Genomic DNA, 17,887 nt, shown 5'->3' with positions numbered 1-17,887 from the left:
TCTTTTGAAGCATTTTTTCACTCGTGGATCCACTCAAATACCACCCGGTTTTGTTTTAGTTCAGTTCCATTATGGTTAAATCAATCGGATCTTTTTACTCGCGACAGCGGGTCATCTCGCTCAATTTACCCGAGTTTTAATACTGATGATCTCACTGTAAAGCTCCCAGTTAGGACCTAATGCATATTCCATTTGCAGTGCGACAAAATAACAAGTATTGCCCGCGCATTAGCTGTGTATAGACCTCCCGTGTAATAATCGTGTTTATCCTGTCGAAATTACCGCAGCTTTAGGCGAAAGAATCGTTTAGACTACAGTTTAAAGTAGAGTTTTTCTCGCTGCCTAAGTGCATAAAGAAAAATAATCCATAGTTACATGAGCATTAGGGTATCACTTCGTAGCTGCTTTAAAAGGGCTGGGAAATGTTTTTTTAAATCTCATTAAATTTTGAAAGCGAAAAGTGCGAAAAAGTTTGACGATTTTATTCAAATGGGTTTTTGAAAAACAAGTGTTCAATGGGAGATACACCTCACTGTTTTAAATGATAAAGCGAGCTGTTGTTATGTATAAAACAAAAATACCCTGCCTGTCTCAGAAATTCAAACGACACATGAAAGTATCTTAAACTACCCGCAAAAATGTGTAGATATATAGGGCCATCTTGCCACGCCAAGAAAATTAATAAATTTTATGAATGAAGAATTCTCTTGTTCTTCCAAGATTTTTTTCCTTTTTGTAAAGCACTGCTTGAATAAGAAGCTGAGCAAGAACAAAACAGAGTAATTTTGCTCTAACACTTTCATTTTATCAAGGCAAAGTATCAAAAGCTCTACCGGATATTTCTTAATTGAAATTTACTTAGCTTAAATAAATGAACTGCGAGGACGGAATGTCTTTCTTTATCAGCCACGGGCCATCTTTGTTTAAACAAACAAAGCTTGTCTTTTGTGGCACGCTAATAGGTTAAGAATTCGAAGTTAGCCAAGCGCAATCTCTTAACATAGTGTGATGATTTCTTGAGCCGCGTTTTTTTTTTCAGAGTTTTAAACCGACCAGCGCGACAATAGCGTATTTTCTCGTTAATGCCCTAAAGTTCTGTGCTTAAGTGAAATTCATTATTTAGTGGATTTCCAAACAGCTCGTATGGGAGATTATTAAATTGTAATGAAGCTATTTTCGATTAACCATATGGTGGTTTTCATTGATAATATTCATCGTACCGCGTATGAAAGCAAGCGAAACAAAAAGTAAACGAATCGCTGATCAAATTCAATTCTTCGACAAATCAGTTTCTGCTCGTCCTATTCTCATCCTCGTTTTCCAATCTTACAATCATGACACCTTTATTACGTTTACGCACACTACAAATCCCGGATACGTCGTAACTGCAAGTTAATTTGTTTCTGGCCTGATTGACCTGTCTCATACTTGACTTGGTTAAGTGGAAAATTTGCGCGAAACACCGCGCCAATTTTCGATATGGTGTTTATATTTTATTTCTTTGAAAGAAGTATTTTCTTCCACTTTAAAATTTTCATCAGCTGTTTCCAGCTATCATTGGCTTAATAGAGCAAAGACGCCAATAAAAGGGAATTCGCAAATGAGCCGATCATAAGCGCTGTTGATCGTGATGAGATGTTTGTTCTGGCGTAAATTGGCGAATGTTTATTATTCGATGCTGGAAACTTCACCTCGAAGCTCATTTCTAAATTTCACAGTTTTCATTACAATGAGGTATCCGGCAGCTTTTATTTTTTGGCTGCTTATACTTTTAATTAGTTCCAAGTCATTAATTGAAAATGGGAACAATGTATTGTAATAATAATGAAATTGTAAGCTATATATAATTGGATTGCTCCTTAGAACAAGTCACTCTTCTTGAACTTGGGTGGAGCGCGAACCACAACTTAAAAAATACCAGAGTCAGATAGATCTCTAACGCACGATGCACGCTTACGAAGGTTCGCAGTCGTCTTTCATCAACTCCATGTACCGGCCAAGCTCAGCTCTTCAGCCTTCTAACCAACAATCATACGCGAGCTATAAATCCCAAACAGAATACCCGATGGCTGTACGATTTGATTCTCACCCACTTCACAGCCTCTCTGCGTACAACTCGGGCTCATTTTCGTTCTATCCGTGCGCGTCAAGTCATCGCTACGTCCACGACTTGAACTGTAGCTACACGGCCGGATCTCTGCATAGCGGTAAGATGTCTTCAGACTCTTTTCCTTTTAGCTCTTAATATGAATTCCTTAGATATTAGTTAGCGACCGCGAGATTTGCTTTTCAAGTGTTTCTACCACCCACTGTCTACTTTAGCGTCGTTCGCCGAAAAAAGACTTCGATCCCGTTTATTGTCTTCAAAGTGATAACCTCACAGTTTGGAAACTGATATCAAATTTTGCCAAAACATTTGACTTCTCTCGTAAGATACAATTATGAGTTATCTACTTCGCTCATGATGAAGATAAGAGAGCATTTTCCAGCAGGGTTGTAATTTGTTTAACTTTGGTAAATGATAATTTTCTATCACTTTCTCTAAAGAAAGACACTAATTTGCTTTCTGGAAGAACGAGCACGAAACCGCGTGAAATCTGAAAACGCGTGTTTTATCTTTTTGACACTGTTTCGTTTATTTTTACAGGATTTGTGGCGTGTCGCCGTCCGAAGAGGATCAGAACAGCTTTTACACCAACGCAACTGCTTCACCTAGAGAACGCTTTCGAAAAGAACCACTACATTGTGGGCACAGAACGCAAGCAGTTAGCGTCTTTCTTGAGTCTTTCCGAGACGCAAATTAAGGTCTGGTTCCAGAATCGCAGGACCAAATGGAAGCGTCAACAGGCTGAGGAAAAAGCTTCTTCACAAGCTAAAAGCTCCGGCATAAGTGTCAGCGAATGCCATGGAATAAACAGTCAGCTGCAGAAGGAAGAAAACGAACATTTGGTTTGATCTTCTGGAAATTACAATTCTCACGAACAAGTAGAAATCACGGGTAATTATCATCGGCCTTTGGCGCAAAACGTTCGATTCCAAAGCCTAGCACTTAGAATTAATCGAACGTGATCTCTTCTTACTGGATTAATCCATTATCCTCCCTGGCGCCAAAGAACAATTCCGATCAGAACTCTTATTTCACTTGTAAGATATTAAACTTGACTTAAGAAATAAAAAGAGTTTCTCTTTCATTGAAGACACACACACGAAGAAATGCGGTTCTACTGATACCAAAATTTTTTCTTCTTTTCTCAAGGATAAGTGCTTACTTACTAAGAACCTCTGTTAATTCGTTTTATGTTAGGATCTTATTAGTATCTTTTTAGTCGACTTCAAATCCATCTTTGTATTTTTATTCTTCGTAGAGATAATTCGCAATGATGAGAACTTTCTTCGTTCAGTTTCTTCCCTTTAATTTCTGTTAATTCCTGTTAGTTTGGAGGACCTTTCTTGTTATAAAATCATAATAACATTTACCTCAGCTTTTCTCAGAGGATGAGGTTACAGGCCAGTACAAACTATTCTTTGCCTACAAGAGTGCAAATAGTGTACAATCTTTTTTAAAGCGGCATTTAAGGAGATCAAGTAGGCGAAAACTGAAAGGTGTATACAATTTATAAAGCCATATAGAAGAAAATTCACTTAGTGTAAAGTTGTACAAAGATAAATTTCAAGATAACCAGTATGTAACATATATTTGCTGACCTTTATCAGGACATAAAGATTGTAAATGAATCAGAAGTGGCTTTGCAGAAAAAAAGAAAGTATTGAAGAAGAAATAAAAGTTATTAACTTAAAAACCGTAGATGTTTTTGTCTATCAGTGTCCCTTATGTGCTTGAACACCATCTTACAGAAACATCTAGAACGAGACATTTCAGGGGGGGGTTTCTTACGCCATTCTTGCAGCATCCATAATAGAAGAATTTCTGGCGTAATCGAATTGAATCACATTCACGTATTTAAGTAACTTGTTAAAGTTGTATAAAGCACCACGAGTGAGAGAGTTCCAGTTGCGAAAATAAGATTTCATGGGCTCTCGATGTATAATTATGCACCCTAAATCTAAATATTATATATGCTGTAGCCTCTGGTTTTTGCCACCTGTTATTTTTTTCTTTAAATAACACATGACCATCAAAACTCAACTTTCTTCTAAAGTGGAGATTCATTCCTTCTAAAAACCCACTTTCACAGCAATTCCAAAGACACATCTTTCCTTCATAAAGAGACGAATAGCCGAGCGATCTAACTTACACAATTAAAAATGAGTAAAGTATGTTTACAATTTGTGTTTTTGACGATGGAATATACCATGAACTCGCCTAAAACTCGTTTACGCAGTCGAAATCAACGCTTTTACGGTCCAATCTCCCTGAACCTGTAATTTCTTGGTTAATTCTTGTTGATCTGGCCTTTAAAAGCAATTTACGGCCTTTGCCTCCGTGCAATGGAAATAAAATCGACTTAATGTAGGGGTTAATGAAAAATCCATGTCCGTTAGAGATGACTTCTGTACAGATTACAGATTAACTACGATGCGGTATACAGGAAACTTCGTGTTCGCTTTTAGTTTATTTTACAGAGAGATCATGTTAGATGTGTTCATTGAAAATTTGGCTAGTTGCCGACAGAAAACTGTCGAGAGTCATTAACTCTTGCGTGGGATAAATAGGAAATTGAACTGCTGTTGAAGCTATTTGAAAAATAGAACTCAATGGATTCATTTTCCCTGTTGTTCGTGATCAATTTCAAATTATCATTACTGCGCGGAAACGCAACACAAACTTACATTTCTTGAACGAATGACCTTTTTTTTTTCTCTAAAATCGGGTGAACCTTGTCTTTAAGGCTGAGATTATTCGAATAAAGTAACGGCGAAGAAAAGCATCGTTGAAATCGAAATTAACTGAATTATGGCTAACGCGACATGCACACGTACATTAAAAAGAGAGAATCCGGAGGTGGAATGTCTATAACTGGAGGTGTAAATTAATACAAGAAATAGAATTTGGCAAGTTGTTGTTTTTTTTACGCTGGTTTACTGTAGGTTGTTTGAAATTGAATTAAAGGTTAAACTCCTTTGATCGAAGATGCTAGGTCCTCATTATGTGAGACATGTTGTGGTAATATCGCACAAGAATTTATAATACGAAAGTTAGATAACATTAGCAAGAAAGCGAATTGACCAGCTGTAGATTTAAGGCATATTTGACTCCGCTAGATATAGTAAATCTTCGTTATTTATTGATGTGGTAATTTCTAAATTCATTTTCGCAATGGGGTTTAAATATCACAGTGTTTGGGACAGCACTGAGTCAGTATGTAGAGATGACTCTGATTATAACACGCAGCTCTAAGTGCTAATTGGACACGAACAGCGAAGCATTGGTTATCACTAGCTGAACATGACATAGATCTTGATGTGATATTGGTGGTTACGTTATGAAAACTCCTTAATCGCCGATTAAACCAATATGTTCCCTTCAAATAGTCGATGGTTTCATATGAAGCGAACTGTTCCCAAACGGTGAAAGTATGAAGGAAAGCGAAACCGACAATTCTTCAGAATTTTCTCACGAGAGAATTCTTGCCTAATGGTGCAAGCCAGTGGGGGGTGTATCGGGAATTCTGAGAAATTATAAGGCATAATTGATTTTTAGGACTTCTCAAGCTGCACAAGCCACGATAAACCTTTAATTTTTCGTGTGCGAAAACATGACTGAATTTGAGCGAAGTGGCAACATGGAAGGCTTAAGAAATACAAACAAGAAAGGCACTACCAGAGCTAAATTTTCAAGCGCTCATCAATGAGTCAAAACAATCACTCAAATCTTCGGGGCAAAGACATCCATCATTCTCAATTTGACAATATTCATTTATCGTCATGGTAACATGGTGTTCTAGCACACGCTTTGCGGCCTTGTTCACTCCGAGAACAAAAAGACTCAATGTTTTTTCTTAAGCTTTCTCCAAACAAGTCTTTTAAATTCATCGTTAAATTGCAATATTCTGAAATGATTTGTTGTCGAGATAGTAGTATATCAAGTCGCTTCAGGAATAAGGGAGAAGATTGTGGAAATTTGTAGAGCGTGTTGTTCAAACAGGGAGGCAAATCTCGAAATGGACTTCAATAAAAACAATTATTACTTTCATCCGGAAATTTCAGGCTTGTGGGCCAGAGGTGCCATAATTACCGCAGAGAATTACCACTTTCCATCCTCTTGGCACATTTGAATGTTTAACTAATTCGAGTTGTGTAAAATTTCCTCTTTGAAAGCCTTCATCAGCTGTAAAGGTGTGGTTAAATGAGGGGCGCGCTTTGTCGTGTATCAACTTTACAGAAGCCGGTGTTGTAACTTCGATTGTTGCCGTAATGCGTCGGGAAATTTCCGCCACGGAGCAGAAGAGTATTTCCCACGAGAAAAATAGTGAAAGTGTTGGCAATTATTAATTTTAGTCCGTAATCTAATACAGTTCTTGATTGTCTGTGATCATGTTGTTTTTGCACAAAATTGTACAGCCTGATCATGACAAAAGACAAGGATACATTCTCCAATACTCTATGATAAAGAAAAGATAGAAGTTTTTAAAGCAGATCATTGTTAAAATGAATTAAAAACATCGATTGTATCAGTATAAAGTTACCGGAGGGGCGAACATAAGGATATAAGATGATTACAACATCTGGCCAGTTGAGCAAGCATATACGTCGGTCTTGTAGACCACAATGTCCACGAGAAATTCAGCGAGAAATTATGTGTTAGAACTGAAGTTGAATATGAAAGATTAGCGTAAATTTGGTCTTAACGAGCTTAAAAATATATAAATCATGAGCGGTATTACATTAAAATATATTGATTATTCACAATTTTGCAATTTATGATGCATTTACAATTTTTGAACAAAAAAAAATACCATGGTACGTAATTGTTGCGTCCCAATTCACAATATGTGAAAAACATTCGTTTATGGGTAGAATAATTTGTAGAGTTGAACGGATGAGGTGTTTTCATTGAACTTTTAGCTTAAAGTAGCCTATTCGTGATCCTATTTCTTTATGGCGACTCTAAGTTCTTCATGTTATCAAAGGTGTAATGTATATGCAAGTGTAAATAGGATATATTCACGAAGGCGCAATTGTTGCCGCGGGCAATAACTTTTCAGGTGTCAGCAACTTTAAGGCAGAGAAAACAATTTCTCTTAAGCATATTGCTCCTGAAGTAAAATCAACTTTGACACAGCAAGACAATTAACTAAACCAACTGTTAAAAGGAAAGATACAAACGACTCTTTAATTGAATTTTTGTCATTTTATTTGTGATGCATGAGGAACACTTGCCGTCATCCAAGAGAACTCAGATCGAAAGTGCATGAAAAGCAAAACAAAAAAAAAGAGGAAAACATCATCTTTTGGATACAAGAAGTATCGATTGCTATTAAAAATCATTTAATTCTCAAAATGAAAGAAACGAGAGTTTTCGAGGATCATTGTCATTCACTTAACTTGTAGAAAAATATCGATACTTTTTTTTTCGGCCACGGCGACACGCTCGAACGACATTTATGAAAGGATTTTTTCACGCTTTTTGTCACAAATGGAGATTTAAGCTTTCTTCAAAGGCAAATGTCATTTCCTCTCAGCCCACCAGACTTTAAAAGTGCTAAGTTATTGTCCTCATAAATGTAGATTTAATTTGCGCCTTGCTTCACACGAAATAGTAAATTGTCCTCTCTTGCAAAAGGTCATCGAAGATATTAGCGAGCAAATTTAAGGATTAGCAAAATCCATTAGTGTCTTCCGAGTATTCCTAGCTGATGAAGGGAAATGTATGTCTCTTTAGCTAAAAGTTGTAAGGTATCCAACGGGCAAGAACACAGAAAAATCGTCAATTTTTAGCTCCCCTGAAGCGTGCCACAAAACCAATTGACGCAGACTTAATGTTAAGGCAATTATGCAAAAAACAAGTGACAATTAAATCTTTCCACGTGTTTATCTTAGTGAGGCCCACGCACCTTTTGTTTCTTACTCAACGACCAAATCATAGCTTTGTTGAAGTTTTCTTTGTGAAAGGGAAAGACAAACCCGCATTATTGAAGAAAATGGCGGGCCATTGTGACATCGACGTAATCATGTGTCGCCACAATAGGTACCTTATGGGCTAGTGTCTCCTTTTGGCGCAAGTTCCACATAACACCAGACTTGAGTGAGTGGGAATTTGTCATCTGCAGTTTAAGAAACATATTTGCTTGAATGAGAAGAATCGTACAGTTCAAATTGGAAGAAGAATGGTGTGTGATTTTTGCGTTTATTATTCATCGGCCCTGTCTCGTTAGCGACAATGAGGCTTCAACCAAATTAGCGGCAGTAAGCGAGCCAAAGAACGTCTTATTCATCTATTTTTTCTCTTAAGATGATTGTCAGGTAACGGTTTAAGAGTGAATTTGATCTGCTACTAACCTAATTACTATTTCGACTAAGTGATCATTCATTTAACATTATTTTCCCTCTTGCGAGTTTCCTTTACTGCAATTGACTCGATTTTGGCTCCACTTTTATCGAGTTTGCAATAGTTTTCTTTATCTTGGAAGTTATCTCTATCATTCCTGAGACTTTTGAAGTAAGAGTCTCCCGACTAGCTCGTTGGTTTTAACACTTGGACCATCTTTACCGTGACTAAAGGATTTGTAACGAAACCATAACGATCTGGTGAAGGTTTCGTTTGCCGTCCAAGTTTTTGCGGAATAATCGAGGGTAGTGCCGATAAACCTTCCGGGTCAGTTATGACTGTGGAGATCACGAATTCGCACAAATCGATAACCTTGAATCCAATTTCTTCCACATTCCGAATGTTTTGAGGTCCGTGTGAATAATTCTTCGAGGTATGTAAATATTTTTATGCCTGTCTTTCTCCTAGCTGTCATGCTGTTTCTTTACCCATGCACGGACAGGCTGAGACTGTTTGGTATCTTACAAGCAACTGTTTTATCGATTCCGGCCCATGAAACCCAACATGTCCAGCTTTAAACAAGCCGATGATATCATTCCAAGGTTCCTTTAAAAGCCATTCGAAAACGCCAATGCCTGCGAAGTATTTCACGTTATCAGCTAGACAAAACAAATTTTGGGTACTTAGCATCTTAATACGTTCACGAGTATATTCTGGGAAGTCAGTTGAGCCAACAAACACTTCGGTAGTGGTTTCTGCGTGAACCTTACAGAATTTGACAGTGTGTTTAAACATTGAGGAATCCGAATACCTTACCAAACGAAATTATTACGCATCGTAAAACCCCAAAGCAATGATAACGGAAAGGTATTCTGTGCTGTAAAACTGGTCTTAAATTTATAAACCAAAGTCGTTTCGTGTATGTTTCGTACTTGGTGCACTCATGAATGTACAGGGAAAGGGGTAAATGGCTATCATCTAATAAAGAAGAAAAAGTGAAGATATTTGGTATTACACCCTCATTAGCGAACTGAAAATATCACAAGGAAATTAAAATATATATATATTCATTTTACCGTTCATAGCATAAATACATTTTTTCAAAGAGAAATAAAGGTGTTTTATTGTTGACCAAGTTACTCATAATATGTCCCAACTGAAGGGTGTGAAAGGTATCGGCATCTTGCAATTTTATAGTGTAGAATTTGGTTCATACGTCCTTATATTTTTTGACGTGGAGTACTGCTGGCCAAAAGGAGTATTGGATCATTAATTACGTATAACATTAATGGTTCTTTACATATATTTACTCAGTAACGATCAAACGTTAACCCTTTTGACCTCTAAGAGTGACTGGCATCTAATTTCTCATTAAAACATCACCTCTTGATCAAATATTAAGGTCACGAGAACTAAAGAACAGAAGGCCAAAGAAGCTCCTGATTTTTCAACAAATTCTCCTTGTCAGCAACTTAGGAAATGTAAATAGGACAGTATGGAGACTATAGATACTGATGCAGGGTGTAAATCAACCCAAATTAACCTGCGAAACTGTTCGTTAATTACTGCGAAAAGGGAGTGCGGCCGAAAATGAACAAGTTCAAATGAAACGATTAAATGTTACAGTACATTTAGAAACAAAAGGATGATTTACACTGCATACGAGACTTATCACATCAATTCTTCATTTCTCTTGGTTTAATTTGACAATTCTGCTTTTTGTAGTATTAATCAAGAGTTCTTTAAGGTTGCGATTATTTCTTTAACTCGAATGAGCTTGATGCTTGATTCAGCATTAATACCCTAGTTAGAAACGAGCTACTAGTTACCCTCAGGTGTCAAAGGACTGAGTAATTAATGACTTCGTTAGCTAGACTTATCTTTTAGGTATCCAGTGTAAATAAAAATCGCGATGAAAAGCGCAGTAAAGCAAACAAATAAAAACAATGCAGAAGAATTTGTACCATGTTTGTCTGGGCAAAACTACTTTACGAACTTGAATGATCTTAGCCGTTGCCCTTTGATAGTTAAGAATATGTAATACAAACTTTGGCACGAAGATCATAACTCTTTCGTTGAGTATCGACAGAATTAATAAAAACCCACAGCTTCCCTGTTTTAAATTGCTTATGATTGATTTAAGGCTATTATTAAGTAAACGCCACGACCAAACGTTGCGGTTCACTTTTTCGCTCTGTCCATTGAGTCCTTCAAAGGTTTGTTTTACCGCAACAATGCTCATCAGTCACTGAGCAACAACAGTCATTTTCGATTCCACTGGCGGGTTGGACCCTCATTTTAATTTGCGAAACGCTTGTCGTAAACTTACCAATTTCCGCTTTTATGAACTCGTTTGTGTTTTGCTCTGGATGCAGAACAATAACAAAGAGTTTTGGAGCGAAAATACACAGCAGCAGTCCATATGCGGTGACCAGGGCAGTGGCACATGCAACTATGGTGGTGTAAAATCCTTCCAAGGACGAGTCGACTGGATAAAATGAGAACCAGGATATCAGCAAAACGTACATGGCGAAACCGATGTATCTGGCTTCGTTGAAATTCTCGGGAAGGTGCCTCGCTTTGAAGGCGTAAATGGAGGCTACTAGAGAAAGGAAAATGAAATACGAGAACATTACGGCTCTTAGGATCATCCCGACCCGTGTGCGGAATGGCAGGCAGGTGTGGAAGACGTGTGTTTGTGGTCGTACCTCCTGATGTTCGTGTGGAGGATCTATTGCAAGCCACAAGACAGTGAGGATAACTTCGACTATGTTGAGGAGAATGACTACAAGAAATTGACGTCTGGGGTCCACGACGTAGTGCCTGAACCAGTTTGGGATAATTTTCGTTTGGAATGCTTGCACTAAACGGTTTGTCTTAAGGAACAGGACTGATACACACGCGGTGCTGACGAAGTATCTCCATGGATACACAATGCAGCAAAGAACCTTACTGGGTTGTGTGAGATGAAGCAAAGTCAGCACAAAGCACAATGCGATGGTGAACAACAAAAAGAAGCTCAGTTCTCGATTGGAAGCCTTTACCAGTGGGGTGTCCTGGTTCTTTAGGAAAATAGCGAAAGTCATGCATGTCCCAAATAAGCCAACCGCTGTTAGAATTGTGAATATCACCGCTGAAGTGTCGCTCCATGTAATGTTAATAACCGGTAAGGGAAGGCATGCCGTACCTTCTTCGCTAGACATATGTTGCTCTGGACATTGGGAGCAGTTCTGGGAGCTATATTCTGTGCTGATGCTACCGACTGGACATTTAATACACTCCCAGCAGCAAGATACAGTCGCAGTTTGCTTAGTTCCTGGAGGACAGCTTTGGCTGCATACAGACACCGGGTTCTCGGTGTCTTCCGGGTCACTCCACTTGATTAGTGTGCTGTTTATTGTGAGTTTATTGGGTGTTCCTCCGATCCATGTCCCTACTTTAACATTTGCGTATCGATGGCCTTGTTTCTGAAAGTTCACGATGTCGTATGAACAAGAGAAAGGATCGCCATTTTTTGTAAACTGTATCCGTCCCGTGATTCCGTCAAATGTAACATTCCTGAGGTACCTTAAGGTGTCTCTAGGTTTGATGATAGATCGTGTGCTTGGACATATTCCCTTCTCTGACAGCCCACTTGGCTCTTTGCATTTGTATATTGAATCAATGGCATAAGCTAGGGCGTACACAGCGTCAGTCAGATAAGGAATAAAGGCATTGTGTATTTTAGAAAAGGCCTCCTGGTCTACTTTTGCGTCATCATCACATGCATCTTTTGAGCCAGTTTTCCACGAGCAATTAAGGTGGTTTGTCCAAAACTCCTCCCACCATGGATTAGCACTTAATCTGGTACCTTTCACCGTCATTCCTCTAAGATGCTGCTCCAGCGGCTCATCTGTGAACAAATATGGTCGTATTCCCAAAGCTCCTTTGAGAATAGCAGAGTTCTCTTGTAGGACCTCTTCTAAAACTGCTATGGCTTCGCTAATTAGAAACGTTCGATCTTCCAATCCCTGTGCGGTCGCTTCTGCTAAGAACCGTTTGGTAGGCTCGTAGTTGCTCCATAGGACAACCACTTTGATATTTTTGGCCACTTTGAGCTTTCTCACTATCGCTTTTATTTTCCCTTTGTATCCGGAATGCGTTAAGTACTCAGAAAATGCGATGCAAAACGTCCTGCGGTCGTATGCTTCCCTCTCTAAAGCGCGTAACCCATATCGACCGTACGAATGGTCGATAACGACGGCTGCGATGTACGTCCATCCGTAATGTTCTATAATATCCACCATGGCTTTTGCCTGCTCTCCGTCAGGGGGAATGGTGCGAAAGAATGTGCTATAGTAAGGAGAACTTAGTTCCTCGCTGGTCGCAAACGGGCTTATTGTTGGTATCCCAGCCACTTGAAGGAGGCTGGAAACCAGAGTGCTACTGCTGGAATCCTCGGTTGCAATGACTGCTGATATGGGAGCCGTTAGATTATCTAATAGTATCTTTAACTCCGTTTGCCCCTCAAATAAATCATTCAAGTAATTACTTTTAACGAAGTCGTTCGCCGTCTCCATGGCTAAAACGGGTGTGTCGCAATAGTCTCGAATGTCAAATCCTAATGTGACGTTCGGGAGTAAGTTGGTGTCGTTGTTGATGTGGTCGATGGCAAACATGATTGCCTCGATGTAACCAAGTCCAAATGCATAAAACTCGCCGCATTTGTCTTGCGGGTTTTTCACATGAAGTGGTAAGATGACTCCCAGTGTTACGTTACCGGGTCGATAGAATCGCCTTGGGTTGCTAATACCTGGTTCAAACTGAAGTGTCACCCACAACAACAGCAGATGAAGTCGGACCATTTGTTTGCGCATAGAGTAATCGTTCCTAGATAAATCAGTGATCTTGAAAAGCCTTTGATGAAAATTGATTTCCGCTGATAACTGGAGACCTATGTGAAAAACACATGATGATGACGTTAAAAGGTCATTACAATCTCCACTCAGAATTCAACCATTTTTGCATTTAAAGGGTTTATCTTTAGGAAAGAACAGTTATTATTTTTCAGGGGGTTCTGCTGTTCCAAAAGAAAGGCCCGATTGCTGTTGATTTTAGGGCTAACCTATGCGTTTTTAAGATGCTTTCAGCATTTGCACCCCTTAATTATGGCGGTTCCTTCAAAGAGTTTCTTTGAATGCCTTGTGTCCCAGAGAAAAGGACTTCCAAAATTGACGATCGAGGTCTTCAACTTTTATAAATAGAGTCCAATGATTCAAGTTTACTAAAGCGCAGGTGATACACTTTCTTGAATAAACAGAAGAGAAGAAAACTGTCATAGATAATTAGCCGATATTTAACTGAAATTTTGAAATCTTTTTATTTTTCTTAGTCAAGGTCAATCGACAGCGTACTAAAAGCGGCCAATTTTTTGCCATACTACCCAGAAAAGAAAATTTATTTACAGCCTCTACACAACGCCTGGTTAGACCATGATCTCATCTCAGCGCTAGCTCTTAGCTTACACCCAGATATAACTTGCGGAATATCAAAATTTAAATATCAAAACAGAAGGGAACAGACCTCTCACATTTTGATTGAATCACCATATTAAAGTAGATTTTGCCGGGTTGTTGTCGTTTGACACAAGTGGGAATTTAAAGCTTATCCAACCACTCTTTTTTCTCGTGCAAATCAAACGTCCCGAATGCTTTGTTATGGAAATGTTGCGCTTAGGGAGTCAACATCTTCTTAATCGTTTATTTTCTTCCGAATTGCAAAGATTCGAAGTGTTTGGTAGCGGATCACTTCCGTTCCATTTGCGATACGATTAGCTGAATCCTATCATGACGCATTACATCCAGAATAACAGTTTTCCAAGAGCTACTTCGTCTAATTTGCGTTTTCTGGAATGTTTTTTTCATGAGTATACTTTGTATGAGAGGAAAATTTCATGTACCAAAACAAAACTTTCTTTTTGTTCTCACGTTAGCGGTGAAATTCGTTGATTTTTTTTCAACTATGTCTTTTTGAACGATGAAATTTGCCCTTGCCTCTAGTATTCTCTCAGTCACTCCCGACTCGCTAAATTTTTAACTGTAGAAAACCTCCTGCGAGCGACGACGCCATGATTCGATGGAACCATAACTCGAGCTAAGAAACAAACACAGTCGAAAGGTATGGAAAAAACGGAATCGACAGCATCTTTCCGATTGACTTTTGTTCTTGTGGAACAGTATCCAGAAAGGGTCACTCAGTAATTTTCTTTCTTTCAACATAGCGATCCATTGACATGCCTTGAAAATTCTGTATAATGAGTAATAGCGTTTAAAACCGAAAAGCGGAATTTTCCACGGTCAGATGCTCGTTTATGCATGTTGAACGTTCCACAATGACCAGCTCTGTAAAGTCTTACCTCAGCTTTAATTCCGTGATGTTTCCCCCGCTTGCTCTTAGTGGATAAGTCACTCCCTTTTCAGTATGTAGAAAAATCAAACCTGTTTTGATTAATGATCGTCTATATGTGTTGCTCTTCGATGTCGATGTCGATGTTAAACTGTATTACTGTCAATCTTCAATATTTTTTCTTTCCAGGAAGTTCTTTGGTTATCGCAAGTCAAGCTGGGATTCACACTGAGCCGGAAAGAAGGGGAATGAACGAGAATGTTTGAATGATCTACATCTGTGTCAACCAAGTGCCACATTAACATATCGTTAATCTCGTAACTGTTTACGAAAGTGACATCACGGGAAGAAATCTTCCAGAGGAACTTGTTTCGACTCGTGACTTTGTGCAGCGAAACTGAAAAAGCCCGTTTATAATTGGATCGAAACAGGTTACTCCAACAAAAGAAAGGTGTGAAAGTTAGAGATCGAAAATTCGAGTAGGAATAATAAACAAGATCTAGTGAGTTTCGACCGCGAGTTCCTTGATTCAATTACAATACAGACGAATTAGTTCATCTGAAGGAGAAATTTATATTAACGTTAAAGAAACGTCTCGTCGTAGTCTATCAGAGTCGTTAACATTTCTGTAAAAGCAGGGTTAATTTGCACTTCGTTTTGAAATTATCGCATGGGTAATAAGCAGTTACATGCCCTTTATTAAACACATCTACATTTTTAACCCCCTCAGTTATCTCCAGAATCCTTTGTCACCTGGGATGTATTTTCCAACGAATTGCTTCAATCTTGGCTAGGCCTCGAAGTGATAACAATAATGTAATCTCTGTGCCGGCAGAAGACAAAGAAATTACTTTCTTCCGTATGGTTACTACCTTTTTTTCGGTTCGAAAACGTCTTCTTCCGTAATACAAATATTTGGACAGAGCGCCTTAAAAATTTTCGATGTTCTACACCTAAAAATTCATCATCTTTCGTAGCTCACCGACCCTTGAGTTTGAGGAAGTTGGTATCAATTATAACGGACTATTAATATAAACATACAATTTGATTTTCTTGGATCTAATCAAAATGTGAAGGAATAGATTTCTTGTCGCTGCATTGTGTCTCTTTGATGCTGTTTGTCGTAGTTTCAAGTGTTGAAGTTTATTTTGTTTTTACTCAATTTACGGCTAGGTATCAAAATAATTATGGAAATTTTAAATCTCTTGTTAGTTTAACGTTGCCTTTTCTTTCGTGCGGTTTTGAACTGGTCACAGTTCGGTGTTGTGTGAAGGATCAAATGCGTTTTAGAGATTGCGAAGAGATGAACGTTAACCCGGATGATTGTAGATGCGAAATATCGATATTGATATTATGAAAACGGAAATGAAATGAAATTATCTTGAACCGTGTAATTTGGATTGAAAGCTGATTGTAAGAAATCTTTCCGTCAGAAAACCAGCTGATTGTAAGAAATCTTTCCGTCAGAAAATCTGTATGTGATTTGATTCTCGAAAAGAATGATACATTACTGATGAAAGTTACTCGATTTCTCAGTCTTTATGATCAACGAGAAACAATGTCTTACCTTTCGACTTGTTACCCTTCCCTTTAACTTGAAAACAAGAAGCAATACCAGTTGAGGAAAAGGATACCGCAGGCTCGGGAATTTCTTATTATTCAACGATGTAAAACGAACCAAAGTTTTCACGTATTTGAGGGTTTGTCAGATTAAACTACGTTTTATTTCTTATTTGCTCTTCTTAATTAAAATCCACTCTATTATTACACTATGATTCGCACATATCGCAGCTGCCATTTTTGTCAAAGGGAAGTGGTATTAATAACATGTCAGCTTTTGAATAGTTCGTAGTAAAAAATCCATTTGCGCCTTACTTATATTAATTTAAAGACGGGCCTTTGTAAATTTTTCTTTTCGTTTAAATGTGTTTTTTCTGATTGAAAGTGACATTTACAGGGCAAACAGAAAAACAGCTATCCAAAAAAATCGTTCGTTTTTATCACATTTGCATTTTTCTCAAAGTTGTTTGCTCAAGGCATCATCATCAATGTCGCTTAGAAATCTTCCTTAGTAGCTTTCTGCTATTTAAAAAACTGGACACTACGTAATTTATTCCAGCAATAATTATGTTTATGCCTGAAACATCCATATTTGCGTTAGCGATAAGGTGGCTCCACAGGGTTTTTTGACCGCGCGAGATCTGGGTGCGAACAAAGCACGAGCCTGAAAAGAGTCAACATGCAAAACAAACATGGCGACTCGATACAATCGCACGATTATTATCTGAAAAGGTGTGTGAAAAAACAGTTTAACGTGTTACAGTTTCTATCTGATTGAATCTAGGATTTCCAGCAACTGCACCCGTAATATTCATAAGCCTTCTCGCCTGAAAAAGAGGTCAACAGAAAAGAAAACACCGTGCGAAAGACTGCCAAAAGGCGGCAGATTCGAAAGTCCACGCTTGCTGAGATACCGATCTTGGCGAATTTCTATTCCATTACGTAATGTTTTGCGACAACGAAAATAGGGATCGTTCGAGTAAAATTTATCGCTTTTCCTTCGGTGAAATTTCCTAAGATTCGCTGGACCGTTAAACATATTTGTCCTTCCTAATGCTTGTTGATAAAAAAAAAATTCATGAGACCAAAGTTGAGATAGAGGAAGAAAACACAAAATTGAAAATAGCGGGAAGAAGTACCTTTGTAAACCCAATTTTTTTCGACTTTTAAACGATCGGCAGGACAATTTTCAAAAATTGTGAAAATTTGGTGAGATTTCACCCGAAGAAAACTGAAGAAAATCAAAGACAAAGACAAATTATCGCTGGCTAGCGCCTCCCTTCCTGGAGCCTTAGCCTAATAACGAAAATCGTTTTGAAAAACATAAATTTTTTTTAAGAAAAGGCGCGCGCGCCAACATTGAGCAAATACCCTATGGAGCTACCTTGAAAACATGATAATTGTTCACGATTCGTGGGTGGAACAAGCGGTAACGGAGCAAAATTATCTAGCCCTGGGGTTTAACTTTAACTGACCCCTTCACTACAAAGATCT

General features: G+C 38.3%; 2 protein-coding genes across 2 annotated transcripts; one reads left to right on the top strand and one right to left on the bottom strand.

Annotated features, from left to right (window-relative positions):
• Positions 1–1,653: 1,653 nt before the first annotated feature.
• LOC131800183 (homeobox protein EMX1) lies at positions 1,654–3,761 on the top strand. Its single transcript, XM_059117876.2, has 3 exons — positions 1,654–1,734; positions 1,864–2,207; positions 2,648–3,761. The coding sequence occupies exons 2-3, from the start codon at positions 1,946–1,948 to the stop codon at positions 2,953–2,955; spliced, it is 570 nt and encodes a 189-aa protein (XP_058973859.1). The 5' UTR covers positions 1,654–1,734; positions 1,864–1,945; the 3' UTR covers positions 2,956–3,761.
• A 6,650-nt stretch (positions 3,762–10,411) lies between these two features.
• Positions 10,412–14,964, bottom strand: LOC131800203 (extracellular calcium-sensing receptor-like). Its single transcript, XM_059117897.2, has 2 exons — positions 14,844–14,964; positions 10,412–13,382 (listed from the first exon to the last, which is right to left on the bottom strand). The coding sequence occupies exon 2, from the start codon at positions 13,303–13,305 to the stop codon at positions 10,660–10,662; it is 2,646 nt and encodes an 881-aa protein (XP_058973880.1). The 5' UTR covers positions 13,306–13,382; positions 14,844–14,964; the 3' UTR covers positions 10,412–10,659.
• Between the last annotated feature and the right edge of the window lie 2,923 nt (positions 14,965–17,887).

The sequence above is a fragment of the Pocillopora verrucosa genome, chromosome 1, assembly GCF_036669915.1.
Source record: "Pocillopora verrucosa isolate sample1 chromosome 1, ASM3666991v2, whole genome shotgun sequence".
NCBI classification, from domain to species: Eukaryota; Metazoa; Cnidaria; class Anthozoa; order Scleractinia; family Pocilloporidae; genus Pocillopora; species Pocillopora verrucosa.
This window is presented reverse-complemented; position numbering and strand designations above follow the sequence as displayed.